The sequence below is a fragment of the Mobula birostris genome, chromosome 10 (assembly GCF_030028105.1).
Source record: "Mobula birostris isolate sMobBir1 chromosome 10, sMobBir1.hap1, whole genome shotgun sequence".
NCBI lineage: Eukaryota > Metazoa > Chordata > Chondrichthyes > Myliobatiformes > Myliobatidae > Mobula > Mobula birostris.
The window spans coordinates 36,121,043-36,133,287 of record NC_092379.1 but is presented as its reverse complement, the minus strand read 5'-3'; the positions used below and the strand labels follow the sequence as shown (position 1 = coordinate 36,133,287).

General features: G+C 47.1%; 1 protein-coding gene across 1 annotated transcript in view; it reads left to right on the top strand.

The window, feature by feature from the left end:
* The window catches only part of LOC140203583 (serine/threonine-protein phosphatase 2A 65 kDa regulatory subunit A beta isoform-like), a 64,715-nt gene extending 52,680 nt beyond the window's left edge, over positions 1-12,035 (top strand). The window contains exons 13-15 of the mRNA XM_072269629.1: positions 7,819-7,961; positions 10,855-10,946; positions 12,011-12,035. Of these exons, the coding sequence (XP_072125730.1) occupies positions 7,819-7,961; positions 10,855-10,946; positions 12,011-12,027 (252 nt within the window). The 3' untranslated portion in view covers positions 12,028-12,035. The remainder of the gene's footprint in view (positions 1-7,818; positions 7,962-10,854; positions 10,947-12,010) is intronic.
* Positions 12,036-12,245: the final 210 nt, after the last annotated feature.

The following is a 12,245-nucleotide window of genomic DNA, read 5'->3' as shown; positions in this document are numbered from 1 at the left end:
TCCTGTCTTCTCCCAGCTCCGGCCAAACAAAGACCCCTCTGCCCAGTAATCTCTAGCACCTTCTCCCAATTCTACCATCCTGATTGGGTGACACCTCATTCCTGAGCTCAGACCCAAACAGGCTGAAAGCAGAACAGATTGCTCTTACAGAACTGCTAAAATGAAATGCCTACAGCATAGCAGTAAAAATCTGAACCAGGGCATTGACACTGACTGGGTCAGAATCCTGGATCACCCACCCTAACTGCATTGTGGGTGCACCCAAACCTCAAGGGCTGCAGCCCACCACAAAGGAATTAAATACCACTTCAACCTGTGATGCCCACACATTCCTTGGAGGAATATGCAAAAAGAGCTTTAAGTAACAGAGTACAGGTAGTCCCTAGGAGTGGTCACATACGACAGCTCTCCCAGTATTCAGCATGAGGTACAGAAGCAAGGATATCAGAATCAGGTTTAACGTCACCGGCATAATGTCGTGAAATTTGCTGTCTTTGTGGCAGCAGCACAGTGCAACACATAATAATAGAGAAAACTGTGAATTACAGTAAATATATAAAATAATAGTGCGGAAACAGAAATAAAAAATAGTGAAGTAGAGCATGGGTTCAGTGTCCATTCAGAAATGGCAGAGGGGAAGAGACTGTTCTGGAATCGCTGAGTGTGTGCCTTCAGACTTCTGTGCCTCCTTCCTGAGGGTAGCAGTGAGAAGAGGGCATGTCCTGGGTGGCAGGGGTCCTTCACCATGGATGCCGCCTTTTTGAGGCATCGCTCCTCAAAGATGTCCTGGATACGAAGGAGAAAGGCAAAGCACAGTTGTGCGAGTTATCAGGTTATAGCAGTACAGAACCTCAACTTCTCTGATATCAGCACGAACGATTTCAAAGGGAATGGCCCAAAGGAGGGGGGATCCAGGAAAACTTCGTGAGAAACAGAGTGAGAGAAGGATGTGGCTGGAAAACTCGAGCAGGGCAAGAAACCGAGTTATTAGGAGTCTTTAGTGGGGTTGGATATGGATATGTTTCCAAGGCCTGATGAAATGTATCCTTGGCTGTTATGGGAAGGAAGAGCTGAGCTCCCAAGGTCTCTTTGAGAGTTTAGTGAAACCCTCTCTCATTGCTCCCCCTCCGTGATCTCTGCTTCCCTTCGACGGGAGTCAGTGAAACCTTCTCTCACTCTGTGATATCTGCTCAGCTCTTTAATTCATCCCTCCCCCCTCCTGGTTTCACCCAGCACCTTGTATTTCTTTCTCCACTCACGTTCCACCCCCCCCCCCACAACTTTTAAATCTACTCATCTTTTTTCTCCACTCCTGCCGAAAGGTCTCGGCTGGAAATGTCGACTGTACTCTTTTCCACCGATGCTGCCTGGCCTGCAGAGTTCCTCCAGCATTTTGTGTGTGTTCAAGGATCCTGGTTGTTTAAAATCCTAAATTGTCACAGAACAGGTGCCAGGTAACTGGATCCCAGCAGTACGGTGCCGTTCTTCGACGAAGGCAGCAACTGGTAACTACAGAGCTGTGAATCTAACATCAGTGGTAGAAAGGGTGTTGTAAAAAGTCTCGAGGGACGGGATTCAGCTGCACTTGGGCAGAGCTTCATCAGAAATGGTCAGCGTGCAAGTGGTGATTCTGTCGGCCAGTTTGAGTTTCTTGGAGTTACGGGTGTTCTCATGCAGTTGGTGTTGTCTACAGGGACTTCGGTAAATATTTTGACAAAATCCCCAAATGAGCAAGAGACCGAGGGATCCGAAGTAACTTCACAAATTGGGTTCAAAGTTGATTTGCTGATCAGCTTTTGTGATTACCCCGTGGCGTACCACAGGAATCTGTGCTGGAACTCTCCTGTAAATGATTTGGATGTGGCTAGAAGTTTAGAAGATGACATAAAAATGTGAGCTTTGTCTTGCAGTGTTAGTGCTAATGATGGTGAATTGGTTAGTTGGCAAACTAGGCAGAGCAATTGTACCTAGAACATAGAACGTTAAAGCACTGTGTTAAAGTGCTGTGCTGATCTTTTAACCTACTCTGAGATCAATCTAACCGTTCCCTCCTACATAGCCCTCCATTTTTCTATCATCTGTGTGCCTATCTAAGAATTTGTCAAATGCCCCTAATGCATCTGCCTCTACCATCACGCCTGGCGGGGCATTCCACACACCCACCCACTCTGTGTGTGTGAAACAAAAATCTTACCTCTGTACCTTCCTCCAATCATCTCAAAATTATGCCTCTGGTATTGGCCATTTCTGCCTTGGGAAAAAGTCTCTGGCTGTCCACTCTATCCACACTTCTCATCCTCCTTCACCCCAAACAGAAAAAGCCCCAACTCACTCAACCTTTCCTCATAAGACACGCTCTCTAATGCAGGCAGCCTCCTGGCAAGTCTCCCCTGTGTCCCCTCTAGATATTCTCCATGCTTCCTATGACAAGAAGGAAGAAAAAGAAAATATTTAAAGAAAAACTGGATAGGTATATGGACAGGAAAGGAATGGAGGGTTATGGGCTGAGTGCAGGTCGGTGGGACTAGGTGAGAGTGGAGTTCGGCACGGACTAGAAGGGCCGAGATGGCCTGTTTCCGTGCTGTAATTGTTGTATGGTTCTACAAGTCACTTATAAATCAATAGCATCATAACATTTTAAGTAACATTTGGATATTAAACACACAGCACGTATTTTCCCCGCATGAGCATATAAAATCATTGCAACACACCAATATCGCTGATTCAGTGGGAGCCCTGGGCTTGTTTCCCTGCAACAAGACGGTCCTATCACGGGCTGATGGGAGTCAGCGATACTCGAAGGGGGTTCCTTATGTCCAGTCTTTTCCGCAATTTAGTTTTCGTTGCATTCATTGCAGAGATATGTTGGAAATGGAAGCACCGTTTTCAGTGCTTTCATGGCTATCTCAGGATATTTAGCCTTGACTTTGATCCAGAATGTCGCCAGAGATGTTATGTCAAACATACTTTTCAGCCCGCCGTCATTTGCAAGCTCGAGGAGCTGATCTTATTCCCATGCTGACATGGATGACGTGCGAGTAATGACCTCGCGTGTGTTCAAGCTGAACAGTGGGTGAGAGGGAATGAGGAAAGGTGCAGCGACTCCTATCGCCAAATCATGTCGTTTCCTCGCGGCCCGGTAGCACATGCTTTGTGGCTTGGTAGTGGTTCGCAGCACGGTGGTTGGGGACTGCTGCGCTAGGGAAATTCTAAGCAGTTTCTAGAGTAGGTTACCTGGTCGGCACAACATTGTGGGCCGAAGGGCTTGTAATGTGCTGTGAATTTCTATGTTCGGAAACATGTGGTTAAACCTCCCAGCCCTCTCGTGCTTTCCCACTTATTTCTGCCTGCTCTGCTTACCGGACCTGCCTGTTCAGTGAGTTTGACATAGAATTCTGAGTTAACACCTGCTACACTAGTATCCTGTGTCCCAGCCCTGCTGCCTCACCAGCTTAAACCCTCCCAAAGTGCTCGAGCAAAGGTATGGATAAAAGGGACGCACAGAGGCGGTTTCCAATAGCGCAAGAGTCTGGGGCCAGAGGGCACAGCCTCAGAATAGAAGGACGTCCCTTTACAGCAGAAGTGAGGAGGAATTTCTTTAGCCAGAGGGTACTGAATCGGTGGAATTCATTGTCACAGACGGCTTTGGAGGCCAAGTCATTGAGTATATCTAAAGTGGAGGTTGATAGATTCTTGATTTGTTAAGGGCGTGAAAAGATATGGGAGGAGGCAGAAGAATGGGGTTGGGAGGAAAAATAAATCAGCCATGATGGAATGGCAGAGGAGACTCATAGAAACAAAGAAAACCTACAGCACAATACAGGCCCTTCGGCCCACAAAGCTGTGCCGAACATGTCCTTACCTTAGAAATTACTCCGCTTACCTATAGCCCTCTATTTTTCTAAGCTCCATGTATCCATTCAGGTGTCTCTTCAAAGACCCGATCGTTTCCGCCTCCACCGCCGCCTCTGGCAGCCCATCCCACACACTCACCACTCTCTGCATAAAAAAAACTTGCATTGAAACATAGAAAACCACAGCACAATACAGGCCCTTCAGCCCACAAGGTTGTGCCGAACATGTCCCTACCTTAGAAATTACTCGGCTTACCTGTAGCCACCTATTTTGCTAAGCTCCATGTACCTATCCAAAAGTCTCTTAAAAGACTCTATCATATCTGGCTCCACCACCGATGCCGGTAGCCCATTCCACACACTCACCACTCTCTGAGTAAAAAACATACACCTGACATTTCCTCTGTACCTACTCCCCAGCACTTTAAACCTGTGTCCTCTTGTGGCAACCATTTCAGACCTGGGAAAAAGGCTCTGACTATCCACATGATCAATGCCTCTCATCATCTTACACACCTGTATCAGGTAACCTCTCATCCTCCATCGTTCCAAGGAGAAAAGGCCGAGTTCACTCAACCCATTCTCATAAGTCATGCTCCCCAATCCAGGCAACATCCTTGTAAATCTCCTCTGCACCCTGTCTATGGCTTCCACATTCTTCTTGTAGTGAGGCGACCACAGTACTACAAGTGGGGTCTGACCAGGGTCCTATATAGCTGCAACATTACCTCTCGGCTTCTAAATTCAGTTCCATGGTTGATGAAGGCCAATACAGCGTATGCCTTCTTAACCACAGAGTCAACCTGCGCAGCAGCTTTGAGCGTCCTATGGACTCGGACCCCAAGATCCCTCTAATCTTCCACACTGCCAAGAGTTTTACCTTTAATACTATATTCTGCCATCATATTTGACCTACCAAAATGAACCACTTCACACTTATCTGGGTTGAATTCCGTCTGCCACTTCTCAGTCCAGTTTTGCATTCTATCAATGTCCCGCTCTAACCTCTGACAGCCCTCTACACTACCCACAACACCTCCAACCTTTGTGTCTCAGCAAACTTACTAAGCCATCCCTCCACTTCCACTTCCTCATCCAGGTCATTTATAAAAATCACGAAGAGTAAGGGTCCCAGAACATAACTGAGGCCGACCTCCATGCAGAATATGACCTGCCTACAACCACTCTTTGCCTTCTGTGGCAAGCCAGTTCTGATCCACAAAACAATGTCCCCTTGGATTCCATGCCTCCTTACTTTCTGAATAAGCCTTGCATGGGGTACCTTATTAAATGCCTTGCTGAAATCCATATACACTATGTCTACTGCTCTTCCTTCATCATTGTGTTTAGTCACATCCTCAAAAAATTAAATCAGGCTTGTAAAGCACGACCTGCCCTTGACAAAGCCATACTGACTATTCCTAATCATGTTATACCTCTCCAAATGTTCATAAATCCTGCCTCTCAGGATCTTCTCCATCAACTTACTGAGGTAGGACTCTTTGGTCTATAACTTCCAGGGCTATCTCTACTCCCTTTCTTGAATAAAGGAACAATATCGGCAACCCTCCAATCCTCTAGAACCTCTCCCATCCCCATTGATGATTCAAAGATCATCACCAGAGGCTCAACAATCTCCTCCCTCGCCTCCCACGGTAGCCTGGGGTACATCTCATCCAGTCCTAGCGATTTATCCAACTTGATGCTTTCGAAAAGCTCCAGCACATCCTCTTTCTTAATATCTACATGCTCAAGCTTTTCAATCTGCTGCAAGTCATCACAACAATCACTAAGATCCTTTTCTATAGTGAATACGGAAGTATTCATTAAGTACCTCTGCTATTTCCTCTGGTTTCATACATACTTTCCCACTGTCACACTTGATAGGTCCTATTCTTTCACGTCTTATCCTCTTGCTCTTCACATACTTGTAGAATGCCTTGGGATTTTCCTTAACCCTGCCTGCCAAGGCCTTCTCATGGCCTCTTCTGGCTCTCCTAATTTCCTTCTTAAGCTCCTTCCTATTAGCCTTGTGCTGTGGTAAAGGAGATAGAATTATGATCACTATCTCCAAAATGCTCTCCCACTGAGAGACCTGACACCTGACCAGGTTCATTTCCGAATACCAGATCAAGTACAGCGTCTTCTCTTATAGGCTTATCTACATATTGTGTCAAGAAACCTTCCTGAACACACCTAACAAATTCCACCCCATCTTAAACTCCTTGCTCTTGGGATCCACCAATCGATATTTGGGAAATTAAAGCCTCCCATCATGACAACTCTGTTATTATTACACCTTTCCAGGATCTGTTTCCCTATCTGCTCCTCGATATCCCTGTTACTATTGGGCGGCCTATGAAAAACACCCAGTAAAGTTATTGACCCCTTTCTGTTCCTAACCTCCACCCACAGAGACTCCGTAGACAATCCCTCCATGGCGTCCACCTTTCCTGCAGCTGTGACACTATCTCTGATCAACAGTGCCACGCCCCCACCTCTTTTGCCTCCCTCCCTGTCCTTGTTGAAACATCTAAAACCCAGCAGTTGAAGTAACCATTCCTGTCCCTGAGCCATCCTAGTCTCTAATGGCCACCACATCGTATCTCCAAGTACTGATCCACGCTCTAAGCTCATCCGCTTTGTTCACAACACTCCTTGCGTTAAAATAGACGTATCTCAAACATTCGGTCTGAGAGCATCCTTTCTCTATCACCTGCCTATCCTCCCTCTCGCACTGTCTACAAGCTTTCTCTGTTTGTGAGCCAACCCCCTCTTCCCTAGTCTCTTCAGTTCGGTTCCCAGCCCCCAACCGTTCTAGTTTAAACTCTCCCCAGCAGCCTTAGCAAACCTCCCTGCCAGGATATTGGTCCCCCTCAGATTGAAGTGCAACCCGTCCTTTTTGTACAGGGCACACCTGGCCCAAGAGAGGTCCCAATGATCCAGAAATCTGAATCCCTGCCCCCTGCTCCAATCTCTCAGCCACGCATTTATCCTCCACCTCATTAACCACTGACATCTCCTCTGTACCCACTCCCAAGCACCTTAAAACTATGCCCTCTCGTTCTAGCCATTTCAGCCCTGGGAAAAAGCCTCTGACTATCCACACAATCAATGCCTCTCATTATCTTGTTCACCTCTATCAGGTCACCTCTCATCCTCCGTCGCTGCAAAGAGAAAAGGCCGAGTTCACTCAACCTATTCTTATAAAGCATGCTCCACAATCCAGGCAACATCCTTGTAAATCTCCTCTGCACCCTTTCTATGGCTTCCAAGTCATTCCTGTAGTGAGGCGACCAGAACTGAGCACAGTACTCCAGGTGGGGTCTGACCAGGGTCCTATATAGCTGTAACATTACCTCTCGGCTCTTAAACTCAATCCCACGATTGATGAAGGCCAATGCACCGTATGCCTCCTTAACCGCAGAGTCAACCGCATAGCAGCTTTGAGTGTCCTATGGACTCTGACCACAAGATTCCTCTGATCCTCCACAGTGCCAGGAGTCTGACCACTAATGCTATATTCTGCCATCATATATGACTCGGTAGCCGAATTCCGCTCTTGCGTCTTATAATCCTGGTTCTCTCTTGGCTCGGGTCACCTTGTCATGGAAGAGATCCCAGTGATGCTGTCTGCTCTGCACCCACACTTTGTACATTTCAGCCGTCCTGCCTTCCTGTTTCTAAACTCGCTCGTACATGGCAGAAGGGGTAGTCCAGCGATTACAATATACCACCACTTCTTCTTTACAACTTGTCTATTGATCTGTAAATCTCCGTTGCAGGACCTCATCTCTCTCCTTGCGGGTGATCATTGGTGCCAGTGTGGACTATGCCTTTTTATCATGGGGCAAAATACATTCTGAGCGTCGCACAAATCAGATCGATGATCTTTTCTTCAGTCTTGCTTCGTGAAGTTCGGGGCTGTGAATGAACGTTTGCATTTTCTGCTGTTTTTTTTTAGGTGTTGTCTGAAGCCTGTGGCCAAGAAATCACAGCAAAGCACATGCTGCCGACGGTTCTCCAGATGGCAGGCGATCAGGTGGCAAACATTCGCTTCAACGTGGCTAAATCATTGCAGAAAATAGGACCGGTTTTAGATGCCAGGTAAGTATTTGAGTTGGGGCTTATAACCCGGCCTGTGGAGAATGTTTCACCTCCAGTTTGGAATGGAAATTGAGACGCCACTGTGGTGGCATTTAGTGATGGAGTCGCACCGTCTTTTGTACCCACAGGTCCAATCCGGCCAAGACCACCGTCTCTGCCGGTCCCATCGTCCCAGGTTCTCAACCTGGGGTTCATGGACCCCTAGCGTAATGATCCATGGCACCAAAATAGTTGTGCACCCTTGCTCTAAACCTTTCCTGCCCGCGTACCTGTGCTTATTGAAGTTGTTAATGTGCCTGCCTCAACCAGTTCCTCTGGCAGCTCATTCCATGTACTGCATGGGAGAGGGGCATAAACTTAACCCTCGGGCCTCCCCTTCCCCTGTGGTGTTTGCCTCACTTTCCTGCTTGACCTGGATCCTTTGGTACCCTTAAACGATCTTCTTCTCTATCCAGAGGTTAAGGCCATAAGACACAGGAGCAGAACCAGGCCGTTCGGCCCATCGATACTGCACGGCCATTCTATCATGGCTGATTTATTATTCCCCTCAACCCCACTCGTCTGCCTTCTCCCCTTTTTTTTAAAGAAAGGACATCCTCACCAAGAACATTTAGTAGCCCGTTTCTACCCTCCAAATTACCTGTTTAAGGTCTCTCCACTGCCTTTGTATTCCAAGGGCCTCATTTTACTACAGCTTTCCCAAGCAATGCGCAATATTCCTTTGGGTTCTGGATACAGTCAGTTGTACTGTATAGAAGCATGACCTCTTGTCCATTGCATCTATACTGACAATCACTCCTTGCTATTGTAAACCCACTCAGCCACACTAACTCCACATCCCTCTGTCTTGCTCACTGAACCTGTAGAACAGGCCCGTTGGCCCACAATGTTGTACCAAACTAATTGTTCCTTTTCAGTCCGGACGAAGGGTCTGGGCCCGAAACGTCACCTGTTTATTCATTTCCATAGGTGCTACCTGACCTGCTGAGGTCCTCCAGCATTTTGTGTGTGTTGCTCTGGGTTTCCAACACCTGCAGACTTTACAAATAAAGCAGCGCCTAATTGAACCGTGTCCTTTTGCCCGCACGTGGCCGATATCCTCCATTCTCCGCACGTTCATTTGCCTGTCTAACAGTGTCTTAAATACGTCAATGCTCACACAAAACGCTGGAGGAACTCAGCAGATCAGGCAGCGTCCATGGAAATGAATAACCAGTCGCTGTTTCAGACCGTGACCCTTCATTGGATCGTAAACACTTGTTCTTGTTTCATACCTGCATCCACTTCCACCAGACCCGTCGGTGTGTTCCAGGTACTCAAATCCTCAGCACATCTTTGAGCTGTTCTCTTCTGGCTTTTACATCTCAACTGTGAGCCGTTTGCCTTTGCCTCAGAATTTTGTAAACTTCTGTCAACTCGTCCCTCCCTCAGACTCCATCACCCTGGAGAAAGCAACCTCTCCGGTAACATCTGCAGTACCAGCCAGCATGTCTTCTGTACCTTTTTCAGATCCTTTAAAGGGGAGGCCAGAGCTGAATTCAGTACTCCAAATGTGACCTAACCAGAGATTTATCACAGGCAACGTCCTGTAAACATCTTCTGTACCTTCTCCAAAGTATCCACACCCTTTAAAGGGGAGGCCAGAGCTGAATTCAGTACTCCAAATGTGACGTAAGCAGAGATTTATCACAGGCAACGTCCTGTAAACATCTTCTATACCTTCTCCAAAGTCTCCACACCCTTTAAAGAGCTGGCCAGAGCTGAATTCAGTACTCCAAATGTGACCTAACCAGAGGTTTATCACAGGCAACGTCCTGTAAACATCTTCTGTACCTTCTTCAAAGTTTCCACGCCCTTTAGAGGGGAGACCAGAGCTGAATTCAGTACTCCAAATGTGACCTAACCAGAGGTTTATCAAGTGACTGTCCAGGTTTTTGTTCCGGCCTGCACCACCACCACCTCCTTTGGCAGCTCAGCTACCAACTCCTGCATGAAAAGTTTGCTCCTCCAATCTTCTTTAATACATTTTCCCTCTCTCCTTCAACCACTGATGGATAAATCCTGGTTAGAAGTGAAAACCGCACAGTGAGATTTCAGTTAACGCCACCACCATCTTCATCAGCATGTGACGTGGGCGATCGTGGTCTCTCCATGGCCACGGTTGTTCTTGGCAAATTATCCTGCAGAACTGGTTTGTGCCATTGACGCCTTCTGGGCCGTGTGTGTTTTTACAAGATGAGGTGACCCCCCCCCCCACCCCCCAGCCATTATCAGTGCTCTTCAGAGATTGTCTGCCCAGCATCAGTGGTCGCACAACCAGGACTTGTGATCTGCACCGGCTGCACACATGACTGTCCACCATCTGCTCCCACGGCATTGCGTGACCCTGATCAGGTGGGGGGTCTTAAGCAGGTGTTGCACCTTGCCCAAGGGTGAGCTGCAGGTCTGCGGAGGGAAGGAGCACCCTGCACCTCCTTTGGTAGCAACGTATCTCCGCCAACCCGTCCGGTGAACGATTTTTGTGAAATTGTGCGTTTGTGATTTGATTGGAATTTGTGTGGAAAGCAATAACAGACGGATTGCATTAAAAGGAAGTTTATGCATTCAGTGCCCCCTCTCTTCAACGGCATAAAAATGCGGCATCCGAATTATTCTCCTTTTGCATCCACTAACCCAAATGAGCTCAGCTGCAGTTTGTGACCATAGTCTGCTAGTTGAGCTCTGACCCTTATCTGGCCAGTAAACGATCAGTTGTGGTAGTGGGAGCCTGCGTGAGAGGCAGAAAGAGGAGATTTTAATCTGGGTAATATCCAGTATCGCTTTAGATTTAAGTGAATGTGCTGCTGTCTTCTTTTGAAGGTCACAGGTACTAAAAATTGCTTTTAAATCACAGCACTTTACAGAACAAGTTCAAACCAATACTGGAGAAATTGGGTCAGGACCAAGATATGGACGTAAAGTACTTTGCGCAGGAAGCCATGACTGGTAAGTTGTGGCTTTGGACCCAGCTCGGTACGAGCATAAGCATTCTCCCTTCGAGCAGTTGTGGCCTGCATTGTCCCAGAGTCTGTCACTGGGTCTCTGAAGATGAGCACAAGACAAGATGGGTGTCTGCTGGGTTCCTGCTGTGGGGGCACTGATGGTAGAAAAGGCTCTTTAAGCTAAAGATGTGTGTTTTGTAATCTGCACGTGTAACGAGTGAGGGTCGGGGAAAAACATGCAGTCCTCAGCACGTTCATTAAAGGGGATAAAACACAAATTATGGATTCAAAACTCTGAACCAGCAAGAGGGTTATTCGAGCTGCTGGAACAATGCTGTGATATTTGGAACTGTTTCCAGTTAAAGGGATTTACTAATTGTTCAGAATTATAAACCTTGTTATAGAGCCAAGCATGAAGTTCTCAGTTCTGTCTCTTACTTGCCTCCCTGTTTCTGTAAGCTGAATATTTTAAGAACCAATCCAGAGTTTTGAGTACAATCCTCAGTAAAGAGTTCTGTGTTTATATTAGGTGATTTTTAGGGTTTAGGAACGGGTGTTAAAATCTAGTGCCAGACATCCCACCCTGCAAAAACTCATTTCAGGGAGGTAGCAGTACGATATGGAGAGCAAGCTGTTGCCCCATGTAGCAAGCTCCCCGTCTGCATGCACCCAAAGGAACGGCAGATTGAGTTTGGTACCAGGAGCATCACAGGAGTTGTCATTCAGCGTAGGACTGCCTTAGGGACTCCAGCTCCGGGTTTACTCCCGAAGCCTTCCCTGTGAGTGGGTACAGCCGCAAGGCAGCAGAGGTTTGAGATCAGAATTTTCCTTCTCCTAGATGAGCTGACGAGTCCCATCTCCCCGAATAGGTCTTGAAGCAACAGGAATTAAGAGTTGGCAATTGTTTGAATTCACTTGCAATATTTTAGAAATGACATACTCCATCGCTAGAATTCCCACAAGTTGTCATCATAGCTTACAGATAGATGCGTGTTCTGATTATCTTCAGAAACGTTCCCATTTTGTCTCCTTTTAATATCTAATCTGCATGTTTTCCTTCTTATCTAGTGCTTGCCTTATCGTAGAAAGGAGTGAAGAAACGGCCCTCCAGACTTGCAACGAGATCTGCCGCTGACATCTTTGAAAACCTTCTTCACTCTCTCTTTGTACCGTATAGGGAAAAGGAAAGTTACGTCACATCCGGAGTTTCTCCAGTTGCCGGACGATTTCCCTCCACGCCTCTCTGACGGAGTGGGGAACCGCGTACGAGGCAAGTTACAGCAGTGGTTTGCCATTGCCTTCT